At 39.8% G+C, this 18,168-nt stretch overlaps 1 protein-coding gene across 4 annotated transcripts in view; it reads right to left on the reverse strand.

Moving 5' to 3' along the window:
- Positions 1-18,168, reverse strand: part of daam2 (dishevelled associated activator of morphogenesis 2) — a 127,562-nt gene that overhangs the window by 25,527 nt on the left and 83,867 nt on the right. For all 4 annotated transcript variants that reach the window (XM_028437373.1, XM_028437374.1, XM_028437370.1 and 1 more), the window contains exons 4-9: positions 15,226-15,300; positions 8,987-9,081; positions 2,034-2,367; positions 1,387-1,497; positions 1,104-1,207; positions 635-701 (exon numbers count right to left, since the gene is read on the reverse strand). In XM_028437373.1, the coding sequence (XP_028293174.1) occupies positions 635-701; positions 1,104-1,207; positions 1,387-1,497; positions 2,034-2,367; positions 8,987-9,081; positions 15,226-15,300 (786 nt within the window). The remainder of the gene's footprint in view (positions 1-634; positions 702-1,103; positions 1,208-1,386; positions 1,498-2,033; positions 2,368-8,986; positions 9,082-15,225; positions 15,301-18,168) is intronic.

Consider the following 18,168-nt stretch of genomic DNA (forward strand, 5'->3'; position numbering starts at 1 on the left):
CAGCTGGAGATCTGGAGAGCATATTTGCTAAAGCTGTCACTATGTAAGCACAGCTTTATATCAAACTAGAAAAAAAACAGGCTCATTGAGTCCCCCTGCTGCTCCTGCAGCCTTTAGCAGATTGCCAGAATGAACCGCAAAAAAAAAAAACAATCAGAGCTAGGATTGTATTTGATGGACTGTCTGACAGCTGTTGCTCACAGGCCCCGCCCCGCCCCTTTCCGGGCTGTAGCGCTGTCTTTTTTACAGTGTATGGTCTGGAGGAGTAGAAGATGGAATTGGTGACTTTTCTGCTTGAAAGGTAATTACTGCTGCTTGATTTACATTATGTTTGATTTGTAATTGTTACACTAGAACTCTGCAGTGCATGTGCTGTTCATTTGCGTGCAGCAGCCTCCGTTTAGGCTGCTGTAAGTGACACTAAGTTGCTGCTGCTGCTGAGGTGTGTGCACATTGAGAGAGAGAAGTGCTGCAGTAAATTACTGTGATGTTGCTGTCGGACTAATGTTAGCTTGTTAGCTCCGCTGAGGAAGGGACTTTGGAAAGTTTGGAGACAGGGCAAAAGAGCAGCGGGGAGAGAGGGACCTGAGAATTGCGGACCGCACCTTTAAAATTGGTGTTTAAAATCACTTACCATATCAAATCTTTTGGCAAGCTCCAAATCGTCTTCATTTCGCACCATTTCAAAGAAGTCCAAATGTCTGATAAGAGAAAGTCACTCAAAATACATTCTTAAATGACAGATGTCATAAGTTGGGACTTATTTCCCAGTTATAAATGTGTGATAGTGGAAAATTGTGATTGCCTTTATGGCAGAATTTGACCTCTCGGCGATGCACACCCCCCCCAAAAAAGTAGATCTTTGTTTTGAGTGATTCTAGCACATTTTGATATCATATATGAACATAAACCCATAACATCAGTAGTTCTTTTTCAGAAATCATGTGAAAAAACTACAACAACGAAGTAAAAACCATTTCTGTCCGAGGCCAAATGCTGTGTTTAAGCTTTCCCAATGACGGTATTCAAAGAAGACCGTAATCAATTTCTTGGATACAATGCAAAACAGTCTGACATTCTTTATGCACCAATCAATGGCTCACCTGTCCAGAGTGGCGTTTTCATGCTCTCTGAGTTTGTCGATGACGGGCTGGATGCCCAACATCAGGAACTCGTACCTTAGGTGGAGGCGGAACTCCAGATTGTCCTGGAAAAGATTGAAGTCTTTGTTCATTAAATCCATCAAGTTAAAATATCTAACATGCAGCTGAGAATAAAATATATGTAAGCTATGATACTGGAATACGTCACTTAACTTAGCGGCTAAACCATCCTAATATTAAATGTACCTTAATGTCTGAAATGAATACAGTGATGTGTACTAACCTCTCCTGCCCCAGCATTGAGCACAGCGTTGATGAAGGACATAATGGCAGTTTTTAGGTTGACCTCATCTCTGTAGCGGCCTGTGCTTTTGTCCAGCTCATGCAGGAGCGTCTTAATAATGAGAACAAACAGAAACATTGGTCATCCAATAAGTCTATCTCCGTACCGAGAAGCCTCAGATATCAGTCATTCTTCCACACTGACCCTTGACTTTCTGTGGTGGCTCCATCATCACTCACACCAACATTAAGGAGCTTTGTGGGCTCTGAATCACTCGCCTCATGCAGTGTGAGTTTAGCCTGAGGTGGCATGATTTACTGCAAACCTCGGGGGAGGTGTGAGATGTGGATTGTTGACTCAGTCCTGCTAAGTCGCCACACAAACTTTGAACTCCATAACTCTCGATATGTCCTCACCTGAATTTAACATGGTTTGCCTGTTGATCTAACCCGAGGCCAGACACGTGAGCTACTGCAGCTCAACGAATCAAAATGACCACAGCGGGACTTAAGCATTACTCGGAAAAAATGTCTTTTTCAATAATCTCTGTCTGTTCCTGTCTCCTGTAAAGCCTACATCAAGTGTTTATATGTAATTTCCTGATTTACAATATGAAGAAAAAAGGCAAAATTTAGCTGTTTTAATACCTGAAATCGAGTCCTCTCTGCAGCATGTTTCTGGTAGTGTGCCATTGCCTGCAGGACCTTCTTGTGTCCATCGGGCACCAGACACACGGCACCGAGGATCTCCAGCACCGCCACTTTTGTCTTGATGTTCTCTGTCCGAAGGCTCTGTGAGATTGTGTTGATGCTCTGCGGATGGGCCAGGACATGAGCTCGACCCTGCGAGTTGTTCATCAGGGCCTTGATGCAGCCGATGACGGAGGTGTGGACGCGGCTCTCCGACGTCTCATAGTCCATGCTGCGCAGGAAGTTGAGGAGGCAGGTGAGGCCGTCGAGCTCGATGAAACGGGTGACAAACCTGAGGGAGAATATGACAATAATTGTATTATAATTAAGTTTAAGGACAATGATTTAAAAAAATCACAAGTTCCAACAACACCCAGATAGCAAAAGTCTTTTTTCATATCAAGCCCAGTGGGCCCACAATTGGCTTATTCATCCAGCCTGCATAACGCATGGAATGATCGCACTTGGGCTCTCCGTTCCTGTTTGCCAAAACCTTGCCACAACCAAGCCATAACAATGCCAGATGTCAGCCAACGACAGACCAAATAGATATGGTACCTTATATATGGGACACTTTTGGCTAAGGGTGTGAAAAAAAAAAAAAAAAAAAATCACGATATATATATATATATATATATCGCGATTTTTTCGGTGCCGATTATAAATCAATTTTCTTAATTTAAAAAATGTATTTATTTTTTTTTTTTATTTGGAAATGTAATCAACATTTTTGTGTATTTGTGCAATATATCAGCGGTGGTTACAATGCTTTCAGTGTGTTCAGATCAGTGCTTAAACTGATACAATAGGAAAAAAAAAAATTTTCTTATTTTTGTGCATTATCAGTAACTCAGGGTGCAGTATCCTTAATGTTCTCACTTAAAGTTGTTACAATGCCGTCATCATGTTGTCATGGTTACTTTGAGACTTCTACACAGTAGTTTCAGTAAAAAGAAACTTTATTTTTATGATGGTAGTGTATAACACTGCAATTTCATTTTTTCAGTGAAAATGTGCAAAAACACTAATAATAAATAAGATGTTTTGAAGCAAATCATTTTGACTCAATTTGTCCTCTGAATGATCAATATCTTCTGATGAACATATACAGCAACTTGATTTTTCATCTCTACGTTTAATTTTGATATTAACTGGGTAGAATATCGTATCGTGACCCACTAATCGCGATGTGTATCGTATTGCAACATCCTTGCCACCTCACCCCTACTTTTGACTCACATCCAGAGTTGTTGTTAGTTGATGCTAACTTGATATAATTTGGCCAAAACTGGCCCAAATAGGTTTCAAGATGATTAGCCCAAAATTGCAGCACCATACTGTATGTGAGCCAATTCTAGCTCATCTATTTTGTTTCGGCTAGAAGACTCACAAAAGTGCTGAATTATTGCCATGTGTGGCCCACGTCCATATGTAATCTGGGCAGAAATAAAACACTAAAGTAACTAGTGAGACTGTGCTGCCCACTACGCATTAGCACACTGTATGTCAAATAATTACACTACTGCATAATCTTCATTAATTTCATTTAATTTGCCTGACTTCCACACAATCAAACCCCACCTGGCAATAAAGTGGTTTCACTTTTTTTTTAAGGTTATACCCAATGTCCCTGACAACTGACTGCCATAGTGAATGAGCCCATTAGAGACCACAGTGCATCTAAATTAGACACAGCACATGTAAACACAGAGGCAATGTCAAATCCAGTGAGCACAGTGTGGGTTGTGCTGTAAATGACCTTCCTACTGACGAAGATTCTTCATAGGCCTCATGAATAATTTTGAACAAACAAGGGTTTGTAAGGAGTGAGACATGCGGAGGAGAGAGGGAGAGAGAGAGAGAGAGAGAGAGAGAGAGAGAGGACTCAAGGACACAGAAAAAAATAGAAGAAGGATGCAGACAATGAAACCAATCAAAGGACAGAGGAAAGGCCAAGACTGCCTGAGATTTGTACTCTTTTATTGTAACAGGCACGTTGTTTTGACCCTATGGATGAATAGAGGCCAAGTTCCATTAATTTTCTACTATCATCTTCACAAAATAATTGTTAAAAAAGCAACACAAAGACATATCCAAAATATCAAAGGGAATCCATTCCAGACCACAAACGTCCACTCTCTCATACTCGCCAGTAGAGAGATTACATGGCAAAGTCCAAAAAATGTTCCCTCTTCTCCTGGCTGAAATGAGATCTGGCTAAATCTCTGTGGGCCACCAATAAAATCAGAAATCTTTCTGTACAGAATGCGTTTCTCGTTTATTGGGCCTCCACATTGCACTTATTTGGCAAAAATATACATCCAGCATAATGAGAATGAGTTGATTCAGATGAAACACAGACAATGGTGAAGCCAGAGCACAAACCAACAGCGATACAGAGGACAAAAGCTACTCCTTTTGGATAAGAGACAAGTCTTTGACCTACAGAGGACATGCAGAGCCGTTCCTTTAAATACTGAATGAGAAATTGAGCCACATATCCTCAGAATTAATTTACAAAGAGCAGAAGCAGATGTTTTTCTTGGCATACTTTTAAAAGAATAGATGGGATGCAAAGTTTGAGTTCACTACGCTGATTGGATCAGTAGCTATGTCATGGAAGTCGAATCTACATTATTATGAGTCCGCACAACTTATGTGGTTTCTGTACCTATATCGACACTCAACTGAAACAGGTAATGTTAATGGATAAGCCTAATCAACTTCTTCCAAATACTCAGTGAAAGAATTGCTGACATCACAGTTTAGATTGTTAATTACGAGACTCATTACATTTAACCAATTTTTAAAGAACTACCGCAATTACTACTTAAACGTGCTAAACCGAAATCTATGCTAAAATGCTAAATGTTACACTCAATAATAATATCTAGCATCACATCAACAGGACTAACTTGGATGTCAACTAGCTACTTATCTAACTAACAATCGTACAAGGAAGCAATTGTAATGCCGTTCTTCAAAGAAGTGTACAGATGAGCAACACAACATTAGCTAGCTAAAAGCTGTCCAGTTTTGATATTATGCTACATCATACATCCCGAGCACAAGCTCATCTTCAAATCCCAAAAACACATTGGTATTAAAATAAATGTCTCCCAAAAGCTTTGCTAGTGTGCGTTTTCTCTACTTCCCTTTTTATCTAAATTTCCATATTCTGCAAGCCATACTAAGGTGAATGCTATAGTAATTTATGGATTCCACATTACAACAATACGTGACCGTTTTGCTTGGACCATCTTGTATCGCCTCTGGGCTGTATTTGAAATATGTGGAGTTTCTTAACTTCCCAGATAGTGGGCAGGAGGTTAAAGTTGATTGCTTACACGAACATTGCCTTTAACATCTCACTATGGCTCATTCCAAAATCTGGCACTTTTGGCCCACAATGATTGGCTGCCTGCGAGTGCTTTGGGACGAGGGCTTGTGGCGACACCCACTACTTGTTAAAAGCAACAAAGCAATCTCAAAATGTCCTAAACACCACCAAAAAAAAAGTTGCTGGAGAGGTCTGAAAAGTTGCTAAGTATAGCTAAGGTGACTACACTGAATAAAATGGTTTAGTAAAGGCTGGGATACACTTTGCAATTTTTTCAATCGTACTCAGCTCCAGCTCAAACTGTGCGACTCAGGTGCAGAGCCCGAATGTGCGCAGCTCACGATTCATGTTCTCACACTATACAGACCGACAGTCTGACACGATCTGACTGCTCACACTGTACGTTCATACACGATACGTCGGGGTCTTGTTTCCGGAAATGCAACGTACAAATCAGAATACAGTCCGTCAATTTTACAGCGGTCCTACGGTGTTCGCACATGCGCAGTGTGAGTGGTAACGGTAAGCCGGTCCGTGGCACTGCTTCAACTGTGAGATACCCTCACAAGGAGCGACTGGATTTCAAACATGTTTGATTTCCTTACGACCACACAATTGCTGATCGGGAGCTGGTCGTGAGGTATTCGTCGCTTCTCGTGACCCCTTGTATACTACACGATGCACGACACACGATTTAGATGAGACTCGCACAATCCCACAAAATAGACGCACATGTCGAAAATCAGCTCAAAATAAGCCAAAAATCACACAGTGTATGCCTGCCTTTAGTCTCTCTAGAATCCAGTTTTCTTTCGATCTAAAGGAAAACGACAATAGCTGATAAACAAAGTGGAAAAAAAAAACAATTTTGTTGTAGTCCTACAAAGAAAGAGGCAGATTGTGAACAAAATGGACACAGCATTGGAGTAACCCAACCCAATGTTTTAGGGTACATGCTAAAACAAAAGAGACATTTGATTTAAAATGACCGAAAACAAACCCAAACCCTTCTGATACTTATTGATTGAGATGGTTGGAAAACTAATCCAGATGCTCCACATTAAATATGGGATTTAACGCCAACCAAATCTAATATTCAAGGTTTTTAGCACAACTTGTGTGCCTTTTCAAACTGCAGATTAGCCAGGAGTCACAGACAGTCAGCCTGGTGTCCACTTTTGACTCAAAGATGAACCGCGCAGCTAACAAAAGCCAAACCGTCCACACGCGCGCACAAACTCAAGTGATCACGCACCTCTCCACCTCTAATCTGGACTTCGTTCGATCTCCACGTTTGCACACACTTGTCACCTACTTCAAAGACACCCCAATGCAAGGACATACGCATCCAATGTGCATCCATAAATGGGTCAGAATGCGTGTGTGGGAAATGAGGCCAAAGAGTGTGCAGGAATTTGGAGAGGTCATGTGACATAGACACAGCTCACACTTGACAATGTACTTGATTTGAAGCCCAGTGCGGTAAAAATAAGGTTAGACAAAGGACAGTACATGCATGGTGTATTGGAATGACATTAAAACCCAAGCCAAGCAGCACATCTGTAATCTGTATGAGGATCATATAATATGGCATGAAGAGAATGGTTCTTGTAAATTGGGTTTATTGGCACATTTGCAGGGAGTAGTCCAAGTTTCTCCTATAAGACTGTCAGACTCAGTTAGACAATCAAGGGAACTAGAAAACGGACGCAGAAGAAACATTATTCTTCTTTGTGTTTCAAATGATTTGGATCCATAAAGCTTTTTTCTTAAGTAAGGAAAAATACCTCTAGAAAATAGACAAAACTATGCAGTCTTGTGCACTCGATCAATCACACGTGCATTATCATTGTTTTATTTTTCCCCAGTTATTACTTTTATGCTAACATTGTATTCTTCAAAGGTAATTCTAGACTAGAAAATATGACAAAAGCAGCCTGCTTCATTTCTTCTTCTGAAGGAGCATAGTATCTGTTCGTTCATGTAGCAGTGGTTAATGCAAAAGGTTGCATGTTCAAATCCCGGACAAGCCCCCAATGTCACAACTTAGCTCCAACGCAGGTGCTCTCAATTAGCAATTACGTTAGGGCCTAATCACCGACAGCAGAAGGAAACAGAAGCAGCACAAACACAGGCCCCACAGGCAGGGCTGTTACATATATAATGTCCACGTTTACCTGATATAACATGTGACCAAACACTTTGGTTCCTCTGACTGTGTGCTCTGCTTGTCACCATGTGTGGCATGTGTTGGTTCATGGGGCCCTTAGGAGCAGGCTGAGACCAACAAAAACTCTTCTAAACAACTGGCACAGCAGGACAACTGAAATGCTAAATCGTAAGCTAATACGCTTCGAGCATTAAGAGCCAAAGCTGAAAGAAAGAGACACAAAGAGACAACAGATGATACATATTACATTTATTATTCTTTATCCATTTCCATTTGGGTACCAATTGGTTGGACATTAACAGCACCAGAGTTACCCCGAGCAGCCATAATCTATGGGACGCACCTGCTACTCACATCACTGTAAAAGTAAATTAACCATCTGTTTGACCAGCATTGTTACTGGTATAATTGTATGAGCTTTACGTGTTGATTAGCATGAAGAGGTGAATAGAAATAAACTCAATCTATCCAGAAAAAAAAAAATCCAAAGAATAACTAATGTGCAAATGCCAATTCAACTTCAGGAAAGTTGGTTCAAACTCTAAGAACTTACCTATTATGTAGAAGACAAATGAGTACAGCCAATGCACTCATTAGTTCAGCTGATCATACATAGTGCATCTTTAAATCATCAAAGTTTTTGCTGCCACACAAAGACTTTCTTTCATAAAATTCGCTTTGCAAAAATAATTCCAAGGAAGATGGCTGCGTTTTCTTAAATCATGTAACTTAAAGATAGGTTGGTTGATAAATGCCTCTAGCATAGAAGAGATCCTTCCACATGCTATAATTGTTATATCTCAGCAGGGCAGATGAATATCATCAATTATTTACTCTGTTTTTGAACAGATTTTAAACTGACAATGACACTAAACATCAATAGAAACAAAGTGTATGTTGGGATGAATTCATTCATGCAGAACTAGTAAATGGAGTTTATGCTGTACTTGATTTGACTGCTTATTCTTTTCCCGATTAAAGAACCAGACTTTAGCCAAAGCCTTGCTGCAGCTGTCTTGATGCTGAGCTTAAAATATCCACATATTCACACACGCACACGTAGCCAATAAATACACTCATACAACCCAGACATGACCCAGACATCAAAGTTGCTTTAAGTTTTTGTCACTCCACACACTGGGTTGCCACATCACAGCTTTCATTAACAACACTCAACACCCCCACTTTGGCCAGGCCCCAGACCAATGCATCATGTAAAAAGCACAGACCGCTTCAAAACACAACCGTGGATCTGAAAATATCCTTTACAAATGACTAACAGGGTTTAGTCCTGACGGAAAACAGTCATTTCTCGCATCATTACTTGAGATGCATTTCAGTGACAATGATGTGCATCAGGAGAAAAGCTCTCACAGAACCGTAGCAGGGACATTCACTCACCTCATTGGCTGAGTTCGGAGTGCTGTCTTCAGGTCTTCAACCACCTTGTTCCTGATTTCCATTTCCTCTTCATCAAAGGCAAACAATGTTTGCATCTGCAGACAAAATCAGAGATGTAGGAACTGAGTGACATGTATTTTAACTTAATTTAAAGCCTACAGCTTGGTCCTCCACGCCCTGTCCCCTAAAGCAGTTTTTCCCAACCTTTTTTTCTTCTCTCTTGTCTGCACATGCTGTCAAAGGTCAACACTATAAGAAGTGCAATCATTATGAGACAGCAATGCATGTTTTGTTATTGCAATAAAATAAATTGATTTATTTCATTGCTTAATTGTGACCATCGCCAGCCCTCCCTAAGGAAGAATAAGAATCTTTTATTATAGGGAGGATATAAAAAGGGAGAGCAGTGTTACACCTAAGTGGAGAGGGAGGGGGAGGGGTAGGGGAAAGGGAGCAGGAAGGAGAGACTCAAGGTAGGAAATAGAAAGGGTGGGGAAGAATAGATTGTTTTACAGTGAGGGTGAGATGTGAAGTTGTAGAATATATTGTTCTTATTCTGTTTCCCAACCTTTTCTGTCTCATGTACCCCCCGAGGCCTCTCTTCATATTAGCAGAACCCCTTCGTCACTCCAATTTAGTAACCTCTGTTGTTTTATTTACATGTTGTTAACATATTGTCCTCTGAAATCTCCTACAGCTTGAAAATGCCAACCTGTTCAAGTATCCCTAAGGGTACACGCACCCCTGGTTGGGAACCACTGCCCTAAAGGAATGAGTTCTTGTAATTTTACACCAGCTTCATCAAACTATTTGTCAACACTTGCTTAAATCAACATAATTAAAAAAAAAAGCAGGGATAGTTGAGATATAACTTCACTTACATAGCAAACAAATGAACCGATGGTCGTAAGCAAATTGTCAAAGGGGGTACGTGAATAGAAATTAAAAACAGTGTGACATCATTGCAAAATAGAACATACATCCATTAGCAATCAGGAGCCTCCATGCATTGCCACAAATTACCCACTCAGAGCCCCCTCATGCAGCCTCAGACAGAGAAACAATCTCATTAAAAAAGCACAAATGTGAAATTTAGCCATTGCAGAGTTATGTGCTTCCTCTCGACCTCACCTTTCTCATTAAAGTTGTAGCAACTTGTATTTCACAGTTTCATGGTGATGAATATGGTTTATTACTGCTAAATGATCAATCAACAAATGTTTGGTAGATTTTTTTTTTTTTCAAAAACAAAGAGATTGGTTTCTCACTGAAAATGCCAGTAGGCTACTTCATTAAATAAACCAAAACATCTGACCATTCTGATTAAGATGTTTTCTTGATTGCTTACAGATTATTATTACTTATTATAATATTCTTCAACAGGATAGGTCAAATTCAGAGACACATTTGACTGTAGGGCTACATTGTGTTTGTCAATACATTCTTATGTTTTTTAAGTGTGCAGGAGTAGGGGGTACATATCTGAAGGGGTACGGGACTGTGAAAAATTTGGGAACCATTGGTTTGGAGCAGTGGTTCTCAAACTTTTTTGGCTGAAGTACCCCCTTTCTCTTAGTTCCAAATCCAAGTACCCCTTTTGTCCAGCTATAACATTTTACTCAGAATAGTATGAAAGACCAGCAATGAAGCACAATGATGGAATGAATGAGTGATAACACATTTTCAAGAATCTAACTTTGTAAATAAGTGTTGAGTGTCTCATAAATAGATTTATTTCTATAATTTTTTTTATCAATTCCGGTCAGTATGTCTGTTTAAAGCTATAAAACCATATGGAAAATCTTTTTAAATATAATACATTTAATCTTGTAATCTTAAGTGTTTTCTTGGCAGCACCAACAAGTTGCTGAGCTCCCATCAGCCTTTGGGCTTCTGTGTAACACATCAATGTTCTTTCTAGAGAAATGTGTTAAAATGTTCTAAAGCCCAAGGAGAGGTTATAGAAGGATGTTGGACTAAAGTTCGGCCAGCTTCTAGTTGAGTGTAAATGCTGCATAAAAAAAAAAAAAGAAAAGTTGATGCAGTGCTTCCCTTTGCCTCTGAAGTTTGATGGCATGTTTCACTGCTTGACAACCACTCTCACGTGGGTGTGGGTGTTTAATCTGGAAACATTACTGTCAAAGACTCCATCGTGTCAGTTCAGCCTTAGGGAAAGACGGCTTCCAACCGCACGTTTCTAGTCAATGAAAGATTTGGACACAACAACTGCTGGAAAGAGTGAGCAATTGGATCGAGCTGCGAACCGGTTCATTGTGTCAATGAGTCTAGCCAAACTTCTCTTTCCTGCATCTGTTCCTTGTAAACTGGAGTCGTACCTGTGGCCAACGTGAACATGAGGATACCATTACTGTTGGTTAGCATCCCGGCTCTTTGTGTTTCAGGCTTTACTGAGGGAAATGCCTCGCTACGCGCCACAGCTCTGCCTCCGAGCTAGTCATCAGTGCATTGTTAACCGAGAAAAGCGTGCTCATCAAAATCTTAATTCGGACCACGTGTATTTTATTTGTAGAATATCTGATCAGATTAGGCCACTAAATGAAAACAAACACACGAAAACTGTCATCCATGCTTAAAGTCTGACCTGTGGGGAAATACACTGACTTTGGTGCATATCGGGGAAGTTTCCTGCTAAACTGTGTCTGGGGGGGGTTGAGTTCACTAAACTGCCATTCAAAGAATGGATATAGAAGAGTTTTAAGAGTCAGAAAACTTAAATGCTGAAAAATGAGGTTGACGAAAACAACAGCTTGGTTTACGATTGTCACGTTTTCTGTCAACCAGCCTGAATTCAAGTAAATTCAAATTTATTTATATTTATAACAAAAGACATCTCAAAGCGCTTTCAAAATACATAATTCATAATAAAATGGGAAAAAAAAAACAATGAATCCACGTGGACAAGCATAAGCGTTTCTCATTTACAGATTAGATTGTCCAATAATTGATTTTTCAATGCATGCATCAGATTCATCAGCAAGATTTATTTTAGTGGCATAACTTTAATAAATAAAATAATAAATTATAATAATAAAATTACAAATATGCAAAAAAATGTTTAACTTAATTAATAATGATGGATTCAATTTGAGATGCACTGATACCAATAGAGGTATCGAGTTTTGGACGTGACACAAAGGTGTGTAGCAAGATTTGACATTTCCGTCACTTTGCTACACATCCAACCATCCATTTATGGTGCAAAATAGGGTTTTAATGCATGTTCTTGTCCTCATCTATTATTGCAATTAACACCTGTTTTTTTAAAGCACAATACACAGTTTCTCACACCTCAGTCTCTGCACCTAAAACTATGTTGTGAGATAATGTGCCTATTAACTTAAAAGACAGCACAGTAAAAGTTTTTTTCAGACACCCACGCTAAATTTAGTGGGCAGTACGAGCCAGACTTGCAACTGGGCCCATGAGCAAACCCCTAAACTCTAAATGATCCCCCAGCGCTACACTGCAGAGATGGGTTCATTGTGGACAACAAATGTCATGCATGTGATCTTAATCTTAAAATCAGGTCCCAGTGTGCTGTGCTACTATTATCTTGATTGGAGCTGGTAAACAAAGACATCTGCAGAAATAGCAACCGTTAAAATAAATTATTGCTGCATTCATAGCTGCCAAAAAACACACTAACATCCCAATAAAAACAGATTCGAAATAGTCTTATTTTCTGTTTTTCTTGTTTGAAATGTTGGCTGGTAAAACTTTTGGCTGACCAATAGATGTAAAATGTGGCCTCTAAGTATTTTAAGAGTGTGCTTTGTGTGTTATTTCATTTTTTCAGTATAAAGAAAACCACTAAATCAATTATGCAGACCTTGTGATTACATTTGCATGAAAGTTTCATAAATTCCTTTTGAAATGTGTGTTTTATGATCTCAAAACTCTAGAGAGTCAACTTTCCATCAATATTTTGGTCAAAGGGTCGGGAACACAAAGCGATCAGTGTCTGAGGGTATCAAATTATACAGGGCTATGAAACAGTGTTAGTGTCTAAGTTGATATAGGGATGCTAGTAAAAGTCCATGCTGCGTTAACATCAAGCTGTTTCTCTGTCGAGTAATAACGAATATTGTCATCCTGGCTTGGCTGGTTGTCTCTGGCGGTTCTTCCCACTGACTGAACAGCTGAGAGTCCAAACAGGCCGTTTGTCATCGCAGCGTGTGAGAATGTTGGGGTCAAAGCGCAGGAATGTGATCATGTAACTACAGCGAAACAGTCAGTGGGGAGAAGATAAAAAGCTGACCAACAGGGATTCACTGGGAAAATGTGACCATGTGAACAGTGTCCTCCAAGAGGCTCCAAGTATTTGAAATGTCCCCATAGCGTACTGTCATGTTTAAGGGTGCAAACAGCATACCATTAAGCTGTATACTTTGGAAATGCTAAAGCTTGTTTTTGGTTTCTGTTAAAATGACCAAAATCACAGTACCACCCATTTTCCATTCTAAATCTTTCCAAATTCCTTTTCAGCTTGTACAGACTTTCATTATATGGCTTTTCCTGAGTTCTATGCAATTACTGACATACTAAATCTCCAAAATCATGTGTTGGAAATAATCTTATTTTCCATGCTTCACAACAAATCAGTACACCAAAATCTTGTGAGATAGATCGCAACCGCGAGATCTCGCAAGATTTCATTCCGCGCAAGTGTGCTACACATTTCACCACCCTTTTAAAGAAGAAGAAAAAAAAACTGTGAAAATGTCTGATATTATTAAAAAAAAAAAAATCGGCCACCCAACAATAATGCTGCGTTCACACCAAACGCGTTTCGGGCGTCAAAATCGTGCCTCACGCCCCGAGTTGGACGCTTGTGCTCAGTGAATCGGACGCTTGCCACCAGCGCCGAAGACGCTCTGGACGCACGTCAAAACAAGTTGGGAAGAGAGCGCGTTTAGGGGAGGGGTTTCTCTGTTGCAGGTGGTGTTCATACAATGGATGATATTGTGGCAATCAGTTATGTTCATAATTCACCCAGTGACTGTGAAGTGGTGGGGAACATTATTGTGTTGAGAAGGCTGTGTTTCCAGTCGGATGGATTTTGGTGTGACTCAGTGTGTGCACTGTGATGTCAGAGGGCTATAGAGAAGTGTGGTGAATGGAGAATAAAGATTGGTGTTCCTTGCTGAACACGCCGCATCCGACTCCCATTCATTGGCTCTACATTATCGAGAAAGTGGCTTGGCTTTATTTGCGCCTCGGCGCCATTTCTGGATTCACCAGAACTGCGCTCGGACGAGAGTCACATTCTGCGCTACTTCTGTCTCTCCCGTGCCCTGATTGGTCGACGCGCCATGATATGCCCCAAAAGTTCATCAATCCCAACTCTAGCATTGGCCACGTTGGAGGCGCCGGACGCACGTCAAAAGCTTGAAATCTCAAAATGAGCGGCGCTTCAAAACACGCCACATAAAAGGCACGGGACACGCAGCGGGACCTCTCCTAAAAGCGTGTCCACCATATATTGTCTATGTAAACCTGACGCTGGTGACGCTTTGGACACGTCTGGTGTGAACGTGCCATTAGCATTCCTCTGACTTACAGTTCTTTATTCTAGATTAGATTCAAATTAGTTCGATCAAAGGTTTTCAACAACCTTAAATTACATAACATAAAGCATGGGTTTTAATCACCTTCTGAACAGGACTGTGTTGTCAAACAACTGAGATTGTCCCACTGATCCCAATCAATTTTTCTTTCAAATGTTTTCTACTCTTAACAAGTCGAAGATGTGCATTGCGTTGAAGGGAATACAAACAGCATTAGCATTCTAAAACCCTATTGAAAACATCTGAAACTGTCTTGAATATTTAGAAACCATTCCTAGAAGGAGAGATATGTTTTTCATCCTTGAAGACATGCAATCATGCAGAGGGAGGGAAGAAAAAAAAAACAAATGGCCATGCTTTTCGATCTACCAGTAGCTCTGTGGACATAATGGGCACCTCAGGCACAACCAATTAGTTTTTATGGATTCAGTTAAAAACAGGGCACACCTTTTAAAACTGTAAAAATGTCAAGTTAAGTTGTGGCCACATTAGTTGTGCCATGTATCTACAGTATATGAACCGACTGATCCCTGGGAGTTGAGGGAATACAGCACTGTAGTGTGCATAGATAGAGAGAGAGCTTTCACCACGAGGCAAGTAAAGCATGTTTGATGTGCACGCAAAGAGAACAAAAGAAGAAACTGGACTCACAGCTGCCATGGAGTTGATGCGGTCGATGTAGTAGTCGGGCCAGCTTGTGGCCAGCTTGTTGGGGTCCTCTTGCTCCTGCACATAAACACAATGAGAAGGAAAGTCAAACATACACATCTAGTATCACTTTTAAAATGTCTCAGTCCAGCCACAGTGATTAATAGGTAAGTAAACAGTGCATGTTGAAACTCTCTTGCTTCCCGAGCCTCTCATTTTTAACAGAGATTACGGTTTGCAACCCTCTCACTAGGATAGAAACGCTGGCTCCCTGTTTATTTCTAAACCTTTGGGTGTCAGCCAGTCGAACCCACTGTCCGCTGTAACACACTGCGTCGTGACAGCTACCAGAGAGCTTTTCAAGAAGCTTGATACGGATGCTGAACATAATTAGAGTTAATTGGCATTCATTCCCAGTCCATTTATTACGCCTGACATTTGCTTTGCATGAAGCTGGCTGAATTAGTTTTGTTTGGCCCCGACTAATCAGTATCAAGCGGCGCATCTATTCTGTCAATGTCACTTTCTGGTGATTCCTGCAGAGGGGAGGGGTTAATGGGAAGTGTTGTGTCTGTCATGTCAACCCAGTTCCAAGAAGAATGTTGACACTTATAACCAAAGTCACAGTCAGTTTAAATAACAGCACTTTGTCGTCTGTAAAAGTGTGATGGTTTGCAAAGGGATATGTGAGCCACTGCTTTAAAAACATACAGTAATCAAGGGATGGGTAACTATCACAGTGAGGGCCACAAAAATGTGATTGTATCTGATCCGAGGGCCACATTATGAACATTCATGTCAGCATTTAGGATAATGACCAATCGGCGAATTAACATTAGGGAAAAAGGCTTTTGTCTTTTTTTTTTTTTTTTTTTAATGTTTTTTCAATTTTTAGTCATTTCGTGTGTTTTAGGGGTCATTGGTTTTTTATGTTCTTGTTTTAATTCTGTGTTGTTGTTTTTTTTGTCATTTTCTGCATTTTTGTTGTCGATTTGTGCATTTTTGGGGGTCACTTTCTGTATTTTTGTTATTGTTTTCTGTATTTTCCTATCATTTTGTTTAATTTTGTGAAAAGTTTCTGTGTCTTTGGAGCTATTCTGTAACGTATTGTTGTTTTGTGTGTTTTTGTCGTAATTCTGTTTAAGTGGTTGTTGTGTCTGTCTTTGTTGTGATTTTATGTTTTATTTAATAGGGAATGTGAGACAGGTTAGTTTTATCTGACTAATGATGTGTTGTTGAAATAGTGATTCTTTATTTAGTCATTTTGTGAGTTTTTTGTGTACTTTGTGCATTGTGCTGCTGATTTCTGTGTTTTGAGAGTTATTTTGTGTATTATGTTGGGCTTCATATTCCAATTTTGGGGGATTTGTTTTTGGGGCCACAAAAACCAGTTGCCTATGTCTGCAGTAATCCATGTATATTTATACAGACGTTGTTCAAAATGGTTCCAAGTAGCTGGTTTGCATGTAAGCTCAAAAGGCCTGAATTGAGATGACTAAAGATAAGACCAAAGTAAGACGGAAATCAATAAAATCAAACACTATTGGGAAATTTTTGCTAAGCAATTTCTCGATGTTTCCATATTCCACAATGTATTCTGATTTAGGTCCTAACACATATTTGTTAAATCTTTAACTGATTGAAAAGCTGGTTTCTTTCATCAAGGAGTTCTGCATTTAAATCCTACGAGGTCTTGATGAGCAATACTGCATGTTCTCCCTAAGCGGGCAAGAGATCTTTATCTGTGTGGGCGTGCACTCGCACACACTCACAAATCAAAAGTCGAGAGCTGCCTCAAGGAAGGAAGCGTGCGGCACAATAGCTTTTAAATTGCTCTTCCTGAGATCAATTTGTCCGGACCATTCTGGAAGACGCGTGATACCACAAGCAAGCAAGGAATAGATGGGATACAGAGACCACGTTCCTGTACACATCTGGTCGTGTTTAGCCAGGGCTTAAGGGGCTGCTGAAGTGTAATTGTTGTTCTTTTACTCTGTGCATGCCAGCAACAGTTGGAAAGTTATGTGACATTAATCTAGTGTTTAACAGCCTCGCCATAAGCGAGTGAGTACACCTATATGTCAGTTTTTTTAATCTCCAGTCCAAAAACAAATACATCATCTTGAATTCCAATGTAGAACTCTGACATGCTTATATTTGCTGTAAAAAATGTTTTGAGAAGGCAAAACTTAAACTGACCTCAGGAGACCAAAGACTTTGTTTGGCTTTTAGTGGGCAATATGTTGAGTGCAACCTCAAAGTTAAAGACAGCAAATATTTGACTTGTTTAAATTCCTTAAACTTGAAGCTTCTAAAATAGTCACAAAACTCTCTAAATAAAGGCCCTTGGGCCTAGTCTGGCCAATGAAGAATCATGTAACAGATCTTTAAGACCCCTAAGATAAGACTCTAAAGCAGTTATTTAATACAAAGCTGGCAGTACTTCAAAGTACCTGCTAATATTATTTCCCTTGTCGCAATCTAACTTGTAATCCAAACAACAAAAAAATAAATAATAATAGACTAATACCTTGGCACCAAAAACTCATTTTAAATGTTTCTAAACAAATAAAAGCCAAAGATTGATTAAGAACTCAGGCAATTTAACAGTGAATGGACAAAAAACTTTACATTCTGCACTGTTGGAGCAAAGTCTGTTTGCTTGTTTTGTGATGAAATCATCTTGTTTCAAGTGGTATGATAACTTTGACTCCCACTTCTATCCTGGTTCTTCTGCTCAAAAACTGAAAGATTTGGGCAAAAAAAGCAAAGGGCTTTTACACACTTAATGATGGAATGAAGGTTTTGATAGTGGATGTGGTTGAAAAAAAGAACACCTGAAAAAGTATAACCAAGTCCACCAAACAATTACAGATGTACATGCATATACTGTATATCCAATAGGCCAACTTGCTTTACCTTGCTAAAATAGCCCTGCCTCCAACT

The sequence above is a fragment of the Gouania willdenowi genome, chromosome 22 (genome assembly GCF_900634775.1).
Source record: "Gouania willdenowi chromosome 22, fGouWil2.1, whole genome shotgun sequence".
In the NCBI taxonomy this organism is placed as follows: domain Eukaryota; kingdom Metazoa; phylum Chordata; class Actinopteri; order Blenniiformes; family Gobiesocidae; genus Gouania; species Gouania willdenowi.